Raw genomic sequence first — 18,761 nt, forward strand, 5'->3', positions numbered from 1 at the left:
CCCAGGAAAAAAAAATTATTTGTAATTAAATGTTTTCTGAACACACTTCTTTTATTCACTGTTTAAATGACAAAGTGCAATGTAACTAACAGGTAGCATTTTATGCTCTATATCCCAGAACAGCTATTATTAAAGGCAGGTATAATCTACCTACCACAGAGAACTAAATGCCCTCCTGGTCATGTTATAGGACTTCAGGTTTGAGAAGGAGCATAAAAACACTCATTCCAGAGCAAGAAATCCTTGGATCCACGACTCATTGCTATGTCAGTAAGTGTTTCAATGGTTTAACCCTGTCATCTAGTGAGGAGAAACAATGACAACTGAACAAGAGAATGCAGACTGGTAAGGTCAGCTGCATCAGAAACATAGCTCCTTCATCTAGAATTCTCAAGATTATGCCACATGGTCTGCATTTTTAACTGTTGGTTGTTCCAGGACTTTTGTTTTGTGTTTCTGTTTTGTTCTTAAATATTTCTCTACTCATTCTAGCTGATCTGAACTACTCACCTTGGTTGACAACGTTCACACAGATATATGTCAGGAATATGCTGCCGGTCAATTCCCATGCAGTCAATGTGCTGCCAGACACTACAAAAAAAAGACCTTTTGGTTATTTGAAGTACAACTTTACAGACTCTGTGTGTGTAAATACACACACACTTTATATATGAGATTTTTTCCCCTCCTGTCATGATCTTGACTCAGATTAAACACTACCTAAAAACTACTTACTGAATTACTGTCTTCATCAGCCCTCTGCTAGCCTGCTGACTTTCTATTCTGCCGATCACTGCAATTCCAATCTTGGGGCTGCCTCCCAATGCTTCTGCTTCCTTAGTCTTTTTTTTTTTTTTTGGTTGGATTTTTTTCTCAATATAAAAAGGGAATTCATTTTCTTTATAGCATGCCAACATGACACCCACACCACAGATTCCTTTGCTTGACTGCAAAGTCCTCTGTAGGAGCAGAAGTCACAGGACTGGCAGGACTGTTGTACAACACAGGAAGAGCTTTAACTGCTTCCCACAGTCAAGGAAGAAAGGCTGCTTGCTAGACTGAAGGCTAGAAGTAACTGGGACACAAAAATCACTGGAGAATTTCTCACAGTTCTCCCAGCACCTTACAGAATATCTCTTCTTCAAAACTAGCAGACTACCGGTGACAATCTACAATTCCCCTGCTGAAGGAACATCTCTATTTTAAACTAAGAGAGATCTCTAAACTAAGAAAGATGTCTATTTTTTCTAAGAGAGATCTCTATTTTAAACTAAGAGAAAAGGTTACCAGAATCAAGGACCATTGAAAATGAACAAGCTTGTTATGACAGAGGAATAAGATCTGAACTATTGTTTTAATTAACTGTAGCAATCATTTTAGAAATACAACTTAGTAAATTCAGCAACATCAATTAGCTCATTATAAGTATTGAATGAGAATATACAGACTAACAATGAGTAATTCCAGAAATACAAGATTTGTCTTCTCCTGCTACGTGTCCCAACTCTAAAAATTTCAAACCTCCATTTTCCAAAATGCAGTTGTTCAATAGCATCTGCTTATGTAAGTAGCTACTTGATCACACTAAAACATGAACACAAGTTTAAGTATTTTAACTCTGGGTTCCCAAATAAGAATCTGTTAGCTTTAAGAATTTCAGTAACTATTGAAAGACCACGTCTTTTGAAGATGAAGAGTTCCTATCAGAAAGATCACACACACAAAGAAGCCTGTTATTTGAGAGGCTTATGTCATATTGCTTTGCTTCCTTCAAGTTACTTGGTTTAAACGCACATACCTTCCCAAAACACTTTATTACTTGGTACCTTTTTATTTCACCATATTGACAAATAGCTTGGAGAAAATAAATACCCTTTTTAGAACGAAAAGGCAAAGACATCCTTACTAGAGCAACAATACATAAGTGAAGGTATGAACAAATCGACATGAAAAGTTAAGAGAGACTGGGATAAAGTATGAAATACTCGTTACTTTTAATCAACTACTCTGTCTATTAAAAAACCTTAAACCTTCAAACATTGTTTTGATTAAGGAAGTTTCCTCTGTCTTATGAATCAAGACTGTTAAAACACCATTTAATTGCACTCAATTTGTCAATGCAGCTTTAAAGTCATTTTACCTTTTCAATACATTTAATATTCATTACCTGCATTTGTCACAACAGATCATATATCCATCATCATGTGTAAAGCCACAAATGCATCTGGTAATATCAGTTCCATAGCTTCCATCCTCTGACGTACTGATGGTGGTAGCACTGGAGGTTTCATCAAAGTTGGGAGTGGTAAATATGCCTACTTCATTCTTGTTTATAAGCACTGATGGAGGAGGAGAAGCTGGAGGCGTTGGAGGAGGCCGAGCACCATAGTTATGGTCCTAGATTTTTTTTGAAAGGTAAGTTACAGCTCTTAAGTGTCAGACATTCTGATGGTTATTTAAGCCAAAGTATAAGATTAACTTTATAAGAAGTCTCTGAAGTTCTGTGCGTTTTTTAAAATTAGGTTTAAACTTATTTCTGTCATTGCTCATTCTTGGTGTGTGGTGTTTGTTTTTTTTTTTTTAACCTTCTCAACTATGTTTTACATAAAATTCACCATGTTTTGTATTCAGCTATTCAGTTGTAATCAACTATTTTTAGGCATTTTACCCAGCTCCCAATAAAATACAAAACTATAAGCATGAATCAGGAGTTTTTCCTATTTAAGAACATCAGATTTTACCATATTTAGCACGAAACTTACTGCATAGGGCAAACCAATGTAACTGTGTGAATGCGAGCTGCTGGTATACAACTGGTGCGGATAACTGTTCGATTTTTCAACTACCACAGGGCTAGCTTCTACAGATTCTGGTCTGCAAAACAAAAACAGAAGAATAATAAATAGTTGTACTAATAAATACAAGTAATTTATTAATGTTATGTCAATATACTTGTTAGTTATGATGATTGTTTCACAACTGCTAAGTAATTACGGGCTGTTCCTGTTAAAAAGGAGTATACAAACAGGTTCAGGAATACAACAATCACCACCACCAAAACCACTTTTGCCCCCCCAGCTACCCAATTAGAAAAAGAAAAAAACCAGCACTTTTCTTTCATCTATAAGAAAGCTTCCAGAGTGGCAGAGAACTTATACCTCTGTAGCTACAAAACTTTTTAAAAAAAGAGTACATGCTAAATAATTTCACAGAACATGCAAATCTAGGCAGAAATACAGGTTACACACTTTGTCAGGAACTCATCAATCAGTAATCAGTATGCACAGGTCTATCGAGTTGCAATAAAAGCTAAAGAAAGGACTTCAGCTTAATTAAGACAAAAGACAAAAGCAACAATACACACAACTGCAGTCCGTTGAGGACACAGCCCCACATAGCACAGACACTATGAAATTCTGCAGAGACATCTAGTGGTAGCATCAGCACATGACTCTCAACATCTTCATGAACCAGCACCCACAGCAGCAGAGAACTGTTTCTGCAAACAAACCTTAAGTAGGACAAATCTAAAAAAGGCACTCATCGATTTATTTTTTACCTTGAAAGAAAAAGCGAACCGTTTTCTAGATGAAGCTTGGTAGAGAAAGGCAGTGTCACCTCTAATAGAGGAACTATAGTTCATACATACTAAACCACAACGCAAAAGTTGAGAAGGGTAAAGGAATATTAAAACAGGAGTATCTTTTTGAATCCAAGAAATTGCACCTTTTCTCAGTTCACGTGTCACTAACTTATTGGTTTTGCACTGCACCATGCAATCCAATCACACCAGTACAAACTTCAAATTAATGCAGTCACCTAGCCGCATTAAGAATTACATTTTCTGGCTTTTTTTAAACACTGAGGAAGGGCGAAATACCAGCATCTTTTAAACTGAAATAGCTTTTGACTAGCATCACAAGTTGAGCCCAAGTGGGTACTTTTCTAATTTTAGTTTTACTGTGCATCAAATCTTTTTCCCCACAAAGATTCAGTAATTCCTTGAGCTGATGTTTTAAAATTGGTCATTCTAAATCCTAAGTTAAAGCAGAAATTCATGTTTTTCTAATTTTTTATGCTTTTCTTGCATTGATATAAATGCAAGCTTTTTAATTATGCCATGAAGTGAAACTAGCTTGATTTAAGAAGACACCAGCAACTCAAGCTTTCTGCTAACATGTCTGTAAAAACATAATTTTTCTTCCTGGGAAGAACATACAGAACTGGAAGTGTCCCACTAACATCTTTAGCAGCCTGTTTCTTCTCATTAGCTTTTCCCTTTGTGATCTTACTGTGTAGAAAGAATTGCTAGTTAAAAATGCTATCATCAGGTGAAGACATTAGTCACGAAAGTTCAGAGGGGAAAAAAGTCTTTTAAAAAATACTGACATTTCTAACAGTCACCATGCCAGGTAAGGGAATGTATGGATCACACAAAGTACTAGCAGATAAGAAACAGAGCTTGTAACTACAGTAACATGAGGGGAAAACCAACAACTCTGAAGTCACTTTCCCTTACTTATCTCAAATCCAGAAAAATCCTCATTTCTTTTTTTTACACCACTTCTCAGCTGGAAAGTAGTTTTTATCAGAGTTTGTTGGAATTATATCCCAGAAGCAGCCAGGTTCATCAAGCCCAAAAAAAAAAAAAAAAAAAAAAAAATCAAAAGGACACCAGTTGGAAAAAAACTTTGTCTTTCCCACAGATTTGCTTTTATATACTGACCACACCTGCACTAGCGTACAATGCATTTGGGCAGTAATCAACACTATTAATGTTGCCTAGTTAATACTTCTAGGATCTTGCCAAACGCCAATTAATCAAGAGCCAACTATCCATCCAACAAACACATCAATCAATCTTAACATGCCCTCAATACTTCACTAGGTGAACATTCAGTGAAAGATACAAGAAAGGAAGCATACATCCTAAAAAGGGAGGCCATACATATTTCATCAACTGACTACAAAATTAAAAGGCACTCTTGCAAAATACGAAGCAAGACAAAAGACCCTACTCCTTAAATATATTTCTACCTACCCTAGCCATTTAGAAACCACTTAAGAGAAGCACTTTAAAATTTAGAAATTTAGAGGCATAACTTTTGTGGGAATCAAAAGCATTAAGCTTCTAAAAAGGAAATGCAGAAATAAATACAATCCATTAACCCTAATTATTTTAATACTTGTAGAACCAGTGGAGGATTAAAACCAAAAAGGCACAACATTCATCTGAGCAAGAAAAACAAAAATGGGTTGGGAGAAAACCGGTTGAGAAGCAAAGACAACTAAGTCTTCATATTTAAAAAGAAAGAAAGAAAAAAAAAAGTTTAACAAGCAGTATTTAAGCAGAATTAGCTTTCAGGAAAGCTTTTTTCCCCACCCAAACACTTGTGGGCACACCGCTTACTAAAATCCTTAATTGTACACTCAAAGCATTAGATACCACTTTCAATTATTATTTTTTTAAACTGATGTTCTTTATCCCAAAAATCTAGTCTTCAGGACTCAATCTTTGTATGACTTACATGCCTGAACCATTTCTAACACCTAGAACATGACTTTGGAGCTAGCATCTAAGACTGCAACCATGCTTGGTTGTAGACAAAACTATTATGTATGCTGACTATTAAAAATGCAGGAGAGGACAACACAGGGAAAGGAGATGAAGGGAAAAAAACTAGGATACAAAGCTAAAAATTGCCAGTATACATCCTGGATAGTTCAGTTCCAGTCATACCCTAAACAAATGCTTGCATTCCTTTCAGAAAACACCCACTGCTCCCAATCTTTCCACTGGCATTATTACTGGCATCCCAAAAAAACAAGTTTTCAAGAAGAAAGAGGAAGCATTCAGATCTGAAAGAACATTGATGTCTTCCTTGTTCTTTTCTTTGACCTTAAACCAGTTCTGTACCAAACTGAAATATCAAGCTTGGCACTCTTCTGAGCATGCCACATTTTTCAGCCTTACCTCAAACAGCTATACCCTAACTATGGGGAGATGGTGCAGTATTTTCAGTTTTCATCAAAACCATCTTAGAATATGGTATATTTGGAATTATACCCAAATCCTAATAACATGCTCTGAAACAAACAACTGTTACTGTGATACACTGACCATGACATTTTGCTGAAGTGCTGTTAGGTGTTTTGGTTAGCAATTCAGAACCACGCTAAATATTTAGAAGTAGCACACCAGAAAGGACCCTTAAAAAAAAGCAAAGTTACTCCTATGTTCCCAGTTTGCAATGACTTGAAACATTCCTGTAACTTGAAAACAAGTGAAAAAATCAAAGATACTATGTTTTCTTTTAAGAACCACTCAAATTTCAACTCTGCAGTTGAAAACTCTCAGGGTCTGGGTTACTTCCTAGTGGTTCTATTTAACACTACAGTGCAAACCGAAAAATATTCTGCACATTGCCAGCAGATGGCATTAGTGAAAAATTAAATGGGCTACACAGGAAATCAGTTCACACACAAAAAATTGGTTCCTGTAAGCTTATAGCTCCCCTATATTAAGGGAATAAACTACAAATCATTCTAAGCAATTGTAAATTTGTCTTTATAAAAGTTCCCCTGCCCCCACCCCATTGCTCTCAAATGCCATTTTGTTTCTGCCTGAGCAATAATTCCAGAAGAAAAGGTGGTAGTTTCTGACTACCAAAATTAAATTAGTCGTTGGAATCAGGGCCCCTCAACCCCTTCTGTAAAACTCTTGGTATTCAAATGAAAAACAATCTCATTAATACTAAAACTGTCATCCTGTAAAGCTTCCCTTAGGAAAGTTAGCTAACAGTACTTCCCCAAACACCTTTAAAACGCCAAATCAAACTTCTTGCTTCCAAGTATGCTTCAGCAACAGCAGCCTGCCATGCACCAGGTTTGCTCGGTCTAATCAGGGAGTCTGGGTTTGCTTTTCCTTTGTACCAGCACACCTGAGCATTATCTGGCTGAAGGTCAACTCAGATAAAGGAGTATCATTTATTTTGTATGAAAAGCAGATAACATTTTCTATTTCAACACACTTCACCTAGCCAAACACATCAGATGGCCTTAGCTACCTAGAGAAAAGACAACTGAGCGCTAATTCTCTACCACCAACTGCTACCTAAACATCCCATACCAGGCCCTACAGGTAATGCTGGCCTGACACCATTTACCAGCAACCTCTCCATTCTCCTATGACACTTTAGAAAAAAATAATCCCTGTTTCAACACCAGCTAATGGGTTAAGTTTTTCCTGATTTTTATTTAATACTGAAACATTCATAACCTTTTCTCCTGGATACTGAGCTCAATAAAATGATTGATACACTGTGGGTTTTTGGCTCAAAGTGCATTCATACATTATAAGGTCCTTCTCCAAAAAGTATATACAGATATTAAGAGAAGAATAGTGCTATTGATGGTGTATCTTATACACTGAGCTACACTAACAATCTCTTCAATCAGGAAGCACATACTGAACTTCACAAAACGGCTGGCTCTGTATATTACTACAAAGTCTTTAATGATAAAAGAGGGATTCTCTTAAGAAGTCACTGGTACTCATCTTTAGAAAGCCTTTTACAAATGAAGCAAAAATAAAGGCAAAATGTACAGATGCGGGGGGGTATAGGTGTGAGAGAGATCATAATGCTTTGTTGGGCTGCAACAGTACGCAGGCTGCATACTATTACATGTAAAGTTTTCACTGAAATGCACATACAACAAAAAAAAAGGACTGTGACTATGGTGACATAATGAAGATCAATCTACCCCTGGAGAATTTAGGTTCAAGTAACAGAAGAGGAGCTATTGCACCCAATTTAGAAGACACTCACACCTTCAAGGAGGAGTTATTTTTCCTCCACCTACCTATTTGACAGAATCACAGCACAACTGTAGATGGCAGGGCCCTCTGGAGGCCAGCTGCTCCCACCCCTGTCCAAGCAGGGCCACCCAGAGCCACTTGCCCAGGACCACGTCCAGGTGGCTTCTGAAGGTCTCCAAGAAGGGAGATGCACAGCCCCACTGGGCAGCCTGTGCCAGTGCTTGGTCACCCGCACAGCACAGAAGTGCTTCCTCCCCACGTCCCTCTGGATGGCAGCACAGCCCTCTGGTGAACGAGCCCCTCCCCACAGTTGTGTTATCTGCCAGCTCTCTGTACCCCAGTGTACAGGTCATTAATGAAGATTTTAAACAGGACTGGTCCCAGTATTGACCCCTGGGGCCCTCCAGTAGTTACCGGCCTCCTTATTAACAGTATGTAAGTGAAGGTGTATGTAACAGATAAACTACCCACCATTAAAAAACCACCACACTAATCCCTTAGTTTAAAGCATGTTTTATCCTTTAGGGCTCCTTCTCCTACATAATTAGGTTTGTCATTCCCCCTCTCTCTTGTGTTTGCTCACGCTTCAGTGACTGATGAAGCAACATCAGACCTGTCAGTCACCATGAAGAAAGTCCAACTCCTCCCACCTGGGAAAACCCCAGAACCTGCTCAAAGGTCTATCAGTGATCACTATCAATACTATCTATGCCCAATATATCCTTGGAAGAAGACATAAAAAGTACACTTAAAGCAGATAAACAGTGATAAAAAAGGTTACCTGAATTGCTTATGCAGTTGTTAGGTACACAGTTCTGTGTCACACTTCTTTAGACACGGACATGGCTTTTAGATCAGCATGAATTAATCATGCAGCTAGCTGCTTTTCAGCAATGATATTCTCAGAGATTATATTAATGAAAGTAATTGCTAACAGTCACCCAACATCTGAGGAGAAGCAGCACCTAACTGGGTCTCCATGCCACAGTATCAAGCAAATAACACAGTGAACTATTTTGTTTATACTGACAACTGTATTTATTTATCCTAATTTCAGCATGGCTTGCTGAGTCTGCAAGTAGTGTTAGTAACCTCGGGAACTGTGACCTCCTCGAAACATGAAAATCCACAGGAAAAGATAATGAAAAGAGCTGTGAATGATTCACACTGAATTATTTAACATGGAGTTAAAATCATTTTCTGCACCACAGAAACCAGTGTTCATGATTATGAAAGAGATCAACAAAGCAAGTTTAAAGACTTTAATGCAACAAAGTTTCAAAGAAATATTTTTTAGTTTTCTTTAGATAAGGAGTTCTAGTCACATAGAGTATTGAAATAACCTCATATACAACTGAAAACACAGGAAAGAAACATTCTTTTAAAAAGCTGTTTGAGATCTTAAGTGCGTGACAAATTTCCTTCAGTATTTGGAAGAAAAGACATCTTACATTGAATAATGTTACTAGGTTAGCACGCTAAGATTTTGTGCATGCTACTTTTATTGATAGCGGTTACTCAATGCACCTGTTAAATGAAGGACCACTTTGTGAAGTTTATTTGCTTTATGGAGAGATTTTAAGAAAGCATTTTAAAAAAGTCTAATCCATTGCTTCAATATCTAAAGCAAACAGACGTTTGTGTGTTAACCAGAAAAAGTAAGTGGCTTAAATATTACTAAAGGCTGTCTGTACTCAGAGGAAAGCAAGGAGTAACAGCATCTCAAACAGTTAATATAAATGACGCATTTAACAGCTTTTGCTCTAAGAAATGAACTGTTTTTTTTCCCCTCTCTATTTACACAAGGAAGTGTACAAACCTTAGTGTGGCTTACACAAACTCTCTTGATCTTTAACATCACTTTTACTGTCTTGACACCCACTTTTTCACAACTCATCTGTCACGTTTTACTAACACAAAAGCCACAGAGGAAACAGGAAAAAAAATCCAGATACTGCTCTGAAGTACACAGAGCTAAATGGGATGATGTCCTATATAAACAGGTAGAAATAATAACGTCTTGGTCTTTTACTTCACAAGTTGATCAAAATATTATTTCTTCTCTCGTAACATTCAAGAGCCAGGTGGATGCTACACACATGAAAATGTGTTTACCCAAAAGGAAAGATCTCCACTCACAGCCCAACAACACCTAAACCCTAATTCATCTATACTCTGTAGACTCAGGCGCCAGCAGTAAAAACAAAATTTAAAAACCACTCTGCTTATTTCATGCAAAGCTTCTTGAATTAAGGATTTTTTGCAACCTTTTATAAATGGCTATCCAATTTTTCTAACTGGAAGAGTAATTGCCAAATTATTTTCTACTGATTTTTCCATATAAAATACCTTTGTGAAAACGTAGCGTTAGACAATTAAGACAGGCCTTTAACTTTCAAAAAATAAAAGGCACCTTTATAATTATTACTGCTTTTTTGCAATTTACCATGCCAGAAGATTTCCCCACCCCAACATGGGAAGTTTTTTTTATTTTTCAAACACAGGTTAAGAAAACTGAAATATTTTAAACGTGAAAGGTGAATCAGGCAGTATCTGCATTTCTCAGTCTGATAAGGAAGAAAAACATGCATCTGTAGACGAGTTTACCTTCTCTCCTTTACTCTCCTTAAAGAGAAAGAAATTGACTTAGAAGTTATTACAAATCCAGTATAACTAGAGACTGGTAAGTCTTCTCCAACTGTATTAAAAAGCCTCAGTATGAGAAAATAGGTAGTTAAAAACAGAAAACTTACTCTTTATGTTAATATACTTACTCTGAGCCTGCAGCCATTTCCAAATAAGAAGTATCTGCTGTGTCAACCCCCAATGGGATCACTATGCTCATGACGTTCGTTTCTGATAAATTCGATTACTACAGAGTCCTATGCATTGGTATCCAAAACACTGGGGCATGCCAGCCACAGTGCTCATTGCAAACATCTAAGTGCATCCACAAACCCTGTTAAAAAAATAAAATAAGAGGACTGAGTTGGATCATCTTAAAACAGGCAATTTACATCACATACGTGAAATTACCATTAGTAACAGTCATTTCAATAGCTTTATTTTACAGAAGCAAAAGGAAGATAAAGTGTTCTATTTTCTTTAAGAGCCGTTAATATCAAATACACTTTGTGATGATCTCAAAGCTTATTAAAGTATTACAAACTAATTAAAATGCTATTGTTCAGATTGGTGATCACTAAAATGCATTCATTACATTCAGTGAAGTGACAAAGACTCGCTTTATAGGTAGCATACCAAACATGTTCAGACCAGGTGTTCAAGACCAGGCTGGATGAGGCCCTGGGCAACCTGGATCTGGTGGGTGGCATCCCTGCCCTTGGCAAGGGCTTGGAACTGGGTGATCTTTAAGGTCCCTTCCAACCCAAAGCATTCTATGATTCTGCGATAAACATCAGGTACACTTGTTTACTGCTCTATTTCATCAGAGCCCAGCTGCTGTTAACTTTCAACAGAAATCTGGTCAAAGAATTTTTCAGGCATTTCTCAGAGAGCATTCTTGACTTGTTTTGCACATATAAAACACACAAAAACTTCCAATGTTCACAACACAACCTAAACGTTACATAAGAAACTCTCCCAGAACTTCCATTCAGCATCTTTTTAAACCAAAATAATTCTAGTGATTCACACATAACGATATGAAGTGACAGTTTCAATCTCATTTTAATGGATCACCAGCAAAAGATACTGTACACATCGGGGGCCAAAGTAACAAACAAAAAAGAATCAACAGTAGTTTTTAGAGCAATAATGCAATCTGCTTTGACTCAGGCAAGTAAATAAAACAATCCCACCTATGTGGCAGTTACTGCCAGTCTCCCACTCCTCTTGTTGGGCAGGGCAGAACGGCAGACAGCACAGATGAGGTACAAACAGCCATAGCACCTCATCTGTCCCCATTCAGAGATTAGAGAACTGATGTATTTGTGATATCCTAAGACAGACGAGGTTTTCCACACGTAGCCAGGTAATTGAAGCAAAATGCCCCCACCTCCACTACCTGCATAACGAAGTATTGCAAAGTCCTTCCCGTATGTCCAGAATTGCCAGAACAGAGACCACCCAGCAATAAGCATACAATGATTTAATAAATACACTTCTTCCATCTGACAAAGCGTTCCATCCCAGCTCAAGTCTATGAAAGCCTGACAGTTTTGAGATCAACATATTTTAACACTCCTCCTTGCCAAACGCACTACATCGCCAAGAAAAAGCTAACCGGCCTCAACTGGAAACTGGTGTGCTTCTAACAAGGATTCTTCAGAAAAGAGCTGCAGACTTTGAAACCTGAATTTGCTCCTTTTGCTGCTCAAGTCAGTATCTCCATCTACAATGTTAACCATCCCCAAGGGATGGACAACAAACATCTCTACAGGATGAACTGCCATCAAGTCTTTATCAAAATTAAAAATTTATCTCATTACTAAGTCTGGCAGTTCGTATCAAACACCCTGGCATGCTCAGTGTTTAAACCTACAGTTCATTATTCCTCAAGACAGCAGCAGTTGTGTTTTGGTCCCATTAAATGAGTCACCAAATGAACTAGAAAGCACTTGGGCCAACTAGCCATTGGGTTATCTTGCTTTCCTCAAGTTACCAACGAGCATCTCCTTACCAAGTATCACAAATATCAAACCATATCACTAGGTTATGCCTAAAATTGAAGACTAAAACATGCTGTTTTCAAGAAGAAGCAACGAGAAAAACCTGCTAAACCAAAAGCAGATATGGAGTGATAGCAGGCATATAAAAAACTCCAAATCCCTCTCACCATGTAAGTGAACGCTCATCGTGTTGCCACATGGTTTACTCATAGGGTAGGAACCTTAAACTGAAGCCTTAAAGCCTTATGAACAACTTAAAACAAAATTCATTTTCCATTTAGCACCCTTCTGAAAAAGGAAAAAAAATTACATTAATTCCTATTTGTGAGCTGAAACGAAGCTATGAACTTGTTTAATCCATGTAAAGCACATGTTAAGACAACAGGGTCGATGCCCCGTCATCTGCAGCTTCGCCCATGCTAACAAATCCTTACCATAATAGGGCTTTTTGTTTTAGGCCTGTCATTAGGACATTCCATAAAATATTTTTACTGTGTCATAAAGTAGGTCTAAAAGACATGCTGGACACCAGAGCCTGGGATCGAGATCCTCATTTACCCTGAGGTTTCTCATAATCAAAACAGCTTTTGGTGATGATTTTTTTTTTTTTTTTAAATCTGGATTTTCTTTAAACATTTCTGACCAGGTAGAATAACAACTGGAAATTAATAGAGCCAAAAACGCCTGGGATACCAATGGAAGTGATGAACCAAACTAAACCAGCTGCCTTGTGTGCTATGACATCTACAAACTTGCATAAAACCAAGGTTACCCAATCATCATCATCACATATTCAAAATACCTTCATGTCAACAACATGAAGAGATGCGATTACCAAACGTGAGATTAAAATGAATTTTTAAAAGAAGTAACAGAAAAAAAGAGCAGATTTTAAAGCTATGTACAGATAAAAAACCTCACTGCTAACATGTGGTCCATTCACGATTAATGTTTTGATCTCTGACCAACTACAACATCGCTCTTGTAAGGAGGAAAAAAAAAAAGGGGGTGGGGAAAGGGTGGAAGCAGAGCTGAGAGATTTGAGATACATCTGTTGCAAGCTCTTGACATTCTTAAGCCTTAGTCAGAATTCACTCAAAAATCCTAAGGCACTAATTGACACCAAATGAAATTAAATACCTGATCAGCTCAGATTTGTTCTGCCCAACAGCATTATAACACAGGTTGTTTCATTTAAGAGGAAATGGAACAAGACTGGGAGGCTACCTCATGATTTTTCACTACCTTAACATTTCAGATCTTCACCGCACACACGCACAGAGCCCTCCAAAGCTTTTCTTCTGCCTCTAGCTAAGGCCAGAAGAATTAAAGTCACCAGCTCATGATACCTACACAGCCAAGGTAATTCAAACAAACATAGCTCATCCTCAACAAATTCCCATAAGAGCAAAAAAAAAAAAAAAAGCAACAGGATAAACTGTTACATCTACTAATGTGACTATCAAATGAGGAACAACACTGATACCAGATTTCAGATGAAGGAAAAGAATTATTTTCTGTCATCTCAGAACTAGAAGTATTGTCACAACACTAAAATATTCCCAGTGTTTTTACTAGAGAGTATTTGGACAGTTCACAGAACATAAATTAATCATTGGGGAACCTTCCCTATTCATCCTAAAAGTGATTGTTTATCCTTTGAAGCTTGGTATTTTAAATAATAAAATACCAACTGGGATCATAATGCAGTACTTTCCAATCAGTATCTATTTTAAATCTACCCACTGTGTTCAGCTCTAGGGCTCCCACCAAAAGATGGACACAGACAGACTGGAACGAGTCCAGAGGAGGCCATGAGGATGATGAGAGGGCTGGACCCCTCTCTCATGAAGACAGACTGAGGGACTTAGGGGCATTCAGCCTGGAAAAGAGAAGGCTCTGGGCAGACCTTACAGCAGCCTTCCAGTGCCTAAAGGGGGCCTGCAGGAAAGCTGGGGAGGGACTCTGTGTCAGGGGTGTGGGGATAGGACAAGGGGGAATGGCTTTAAACTAAAAGAGGGGAGATTTAGATGAGACATTAGGAAGAAATTCTTCACTCTGAGGGTGGTGAGGCCCTGGCACAGGCTGCCCAGAGAAGCTGTGGATGCCCCATCCCTGGAGGTGTTCAAGGCCAGGCTGGATGGGGCTTTGGGCAACCTGGGCTGGTGGGAGGTGTCCCTGCCCATGGCAGAGGGTGGCACTGCGTGGCCTTAAAGGTCCCTTCTATCCCAAGCCGTTCTGTGATTCCATGAGGTCACTCTTCCAGAACTCTTAGAATCTGTTACCTGGTGCATTCAAAACCCAACCAAAACACTGTTTTCATAGGTGCATTTCATTAAAAAAATTGGCAGAGGAGAGTGGAAAGAAGGGTGTTAGAGAAGACGACTTCCTACAACCCAAACAGAATATACACGAACTTGCTGCTTAATGAAGTCTTTCTTCAAGTAGCACATGAACTTGGAAGTTTGAAAGACCGAATTGGTCTGTCAAGTTAATTTCAGGTCCAGATAGTTAAAAAGGCATTATACAAATGCTTCATTTATTAGCTCTTCACCGGGTGAAGTAGTTCATCTACTCATTAAACTCAACGGCAGACTATTTCCAATTTTGTTGGGGCCCTCTTTACTCTTCCAGTGGTATTACTCCGTAACCACTGAAAGAATGTTGTTAACTTCTGATATTTGTCATTTCTTTCATTGCTGCCTTAATAGCACAACTTTATCACATGAAAACACTTTCCCTATTTGAGGAAATCTTGCTCTTCTTTAATTGCAGCTAATAAGCCTATCTTGTCCTAGTAATATGATTTTCATCTTTATAAAGATTTGTTTGATCTGGTTAAAATGTAACTTGTGTAAGACCAATGGCCTGCAAGAAACTTAGCACCCTTCACTCTTTATTGCACTGGTTTACATCTCCTCTGGCAGTTCTTTCTCTCTCTACAGAGCACTCATCACCCTGTTGCCTTAACTGCCTTATCGAGTATAAAATCTTTGAAGCTTCATCACTACTTCTCGTGATTTACTTTGCTTATGGTCCCAGAACCGGTCTTTTTAAATGACCTGTCCTCTACTAGCAGAAGTGTAAGAGCACAATACAGGCCAAGTTATTTCATCTGTGTGGCTTTGTACAAAGAACATCATTTATGCACTTAACAACAGAAAATAAGTTACATATTATCCCTGAGGTATTCCACTTACACAACATTATTCTGTGGTTTAACAAAGACCACATGTTTCCTTTCTGCCTTGTCCTTCTAAGATCAATTAAGTGACAGCAGATGAAAAAACATAACTTTTTTGCTGGTATATGGAGGAGAAGAGGAAAAAACTAACAGAAGTATAGAGGGCCTAACTCTTGGATCAGAAGTTAAATGGGTAATCTCCTAAATTGCATCAGTATTTTTGGACCGAACTCTACAAGATCCAGTTCTGATCAGATGTTGGCTGCAGACCAACCGCAGGTCGACTTTGTCAGCCTCCCCCCACACTTGTTTTTTGGGGACCATCAAAAGCTCCAGAGGATGGCTTCAGGCAACAAGCAGATGACAGATCACCTAGACAGAAAGCATACTTGAAAAATAAGAACCTGAAACCTAGCCAAACTGCCCAGATGACTCCAACAAGGTTTCATAATCCCAGCTATCAATCATCCTTTAAGTGTCAGGACTCCAAACAATTTCTTCCACGACATTTTCCATGTAAAGTTTTTTGTTTTGGTTTGTTTTTTTGGAGAGGAGAGTGCGGGGGGAGGACTAGGAAATCATGTTTGTTCATTTTTACCCACTTTTACTTGCGTTTACTTTCATAGGTTCAGAAGCTGAATTCCCAGTACTTATATTCCACAAGAAAGCAGCAATATAAATCTAAGAAAGCTCTGGCTTATGGATATTTTATTTTATTTTATTTTTATTAATAACACAGCATGTTTTAAGTCAGAGGAAACCATACAGTACTTGCTATACTGAGAAAGGCACAGCTCACATTGGTATCTGCTAACTTTAGTAGCCTACCTCTGCACATTTCACCTTTTTTTCAGAAGGAAGAGGAAACAGTAGCGCTAAAAAGCCTGCTAGAACCTAAGCTGTGTGTACAAGCATGCTCCAGCTCTTATTTGGGTGCACAGATGCAAAACGCTTACGCAAAAAGTTAAAGGTAAGAGTTGGTGGCAGCACCAGAATATCAAGACAATCTCATATACTTATTGCAAGTTGTTTTTTTAAATCCACAGTCAGTCCTAACACTGCAATAACCAAATGAAGGGCTGGAGAAAAACCTGCTTTTACCATTCTACTTAGTGTATTTCAGTTGTGGGTTGTTTTTTTTTTTTTTTTTTTATTAGACACAATGTCATTGTTTCTTGTGTTTCCTTCCCCATAAATCAGTTTCCATATCCTGTTACCATGTGATAAATAACAAGGACAAACATTAAGTTCAGTAAAAAACACATTATAAACTTGAATAGAATTCAAAGAGGTGCAATACAACATTTATTTTCCAATTTATAAAGGGGCATCAGTGAAATTATAAATTAAGCAATTATTTTTTAGCTCAAGATTGAAGAATTTTCAACATACACAAGACGACTGCATCGATCTCAATAAACTGATTGCTAAAACAATTCAAGTTTCTCCCATCAGTTAGCACTATAAGCATGTCAAGTCTTTTTTATTTTTATTTTTCTTCCATGTTTTCATTGGGCTGTTTGTACGACTTCTTTATGCACTCGAAGTTCTTCAACACATTTTTCTACCAACTGCTTCTATCAGTCAGCATCTATCAACAGATAATTACAAGATGGAAAAAAAAAATAAAGCAGTTACACATTTTAGGTGTTTCAAGACTTGGGGATTTCACACAATGCCTCTGCAGGAGACAATTACCAGGGCCTCCGCACATGCTGAGCAGAAGTTTAAAGATGAAAAAATCAAATCATAATTTTGGCTATTTCCAGAGAGGAAAAAGCACTGGATTAAGATAATTTAGATTTAACACTGATGCCTGCAACTTTACCCCAAAATCCTGACCTAACATCACTGCAAAGATTAATATGCTAACCTAATTACCACCTCTACACTGTGTCTGCTCCGCATCTTCACAAGGTCATATACAAAATATACATAACTGGGGAGGGGAGAAAATTAATCAAAACCTTCTAACCTATGTACATAAACCAACTTTCTTTCCTTAGAAGCGATACAACTTTAAGTACATACAAAATATGAAAAAAGTCATAATTTACCTCTGCTTAATAAAATAAAGATCTGAGAATTGTCATTCCCGAATATCTGAAAAGTTGTAGTCTGCGTTAGTTCACCCCATGTTTTAGCAGCACCTCTGAGAAGAACTACAGAAGAGGGTCTAATTTGCTGAACTAGAAGTCCAGGTAAACACCTTGCCTCTCACCCTTTAACTATAAGCAAAACATTCAGAACAGTTTCCTGGAGCAGCATTAAGGTATCAGAATACAGACAGCACACGTATTAAGATTCTTCCAGGGGTGTGTACAGATCTGAGGGAATTAAACTGAAGCTCACTGGAGCAAACAAATGAAATTGCTGAGACAAAGTTATTTATCTGCACAGCTGATTTGGTACCCTTCTATGGACCAAGGAAGAAGAGTAAGGGTGGAGAAGAATTATCAGATTTACAGATAAAACCAAACACAAAATACACAAGCTAGTTGTATGACTTTCTTGAGTCAAGCAAGACCCTTCAGCTCAACCAGCACACAACGCTAATCTGGTTACAACTTCAAGTCCATCTGAATGTAAAAAGCTAACTGTACTCATCCGGCACTTAAGCTCCAACCAAAATTCCAGCTTCTGCTCCCAGGAGAAAACTCATCATACCACCAGCTCAACTTGGCTCCACACAGCGGCAGAGAAGTGCTCTGAAACTAACTCCAGGTTTCCACATCAACAAGGTCTTGGGAGCAAGACAAAGAGCTGCCAGACAGTACTGCTGTCAGACCTCGCCTGACTTCTCTTTACAGAAGTCATCTCATGCATCAGAGAGAGATACCAACAAATATTGGTGTTTGATTCTCTTACCGTGCCAGGAAAGCTCATCTATATGATACACTGGTGCCTTCTTTGCCCTTAAAATGCTCTAAGGGGAAGCGGTTAAAAACATTTTTGAAGTGCTGGTACTCAATATAACACACAGGAACTCGGTTATCTTAAAATTGATACTATTACAAGTACTGCAAAAAGGGAAATAAACAGAATTGAGGACAGCATTTAAAAATAATCTTCTACATGTAACTTGCCTTTTATTGAGTATGCAATGCAAACGTTTTCCTTCCCCCTC

At 38.0% G+C, this 18,761-nt stretch overlaps 1 protein-coding gene across 6 annotated transcripts in view; it reads right to left on the minus strand.

Annotated features, from left to right (window-relative positions):
* KMT2E (lysine methyltransferase 2E (inactive)) overlaps window positions 1-18,761 on the minus strand; it is a 66,455-nt gene that overhangs the window by 36,914 nt on the left and 10,780 nt on the right. For all 6 annotated transcript variants that reach the window (XM_082766921.1, XM_082766920.1, XM_082766919.1 and 3 more), the window contains exons 2-5: window positions 10,594-10,778; window positions 2,763-2,874; window positions 2,168-2,397; window positions 511-591 (exon numbers count right to left, since the gene is read on the minus strand). In XM_082766921.1, the coding sequence (XP_082623047.1) occupies window positions 511-591; window positions 2,168-2,397; window positions 2,763-2,874; window positions 10,594-10,664 (494 nt within the window). In that variant the 5' untranslated portion in view covers window positions 10,665-10,778. The remainder of the gene's footprint in view (window positions 1-510; window positions 592-2,167; window positions 2,398-2,762; window positions 2,875-10,593; window positions 10,779-18,761) is intronic.

Source organism: Aythya marila, assembly GCF_965140915.1.
Source record: "Aythya marila genome assembly, chromosome: 1".
Classification (NCBI taxonomy): Eukaryota; Metazoa; Chordata; class Aves; order Anseriformes; family Anatidae; genus Aythya; species Aythya marila.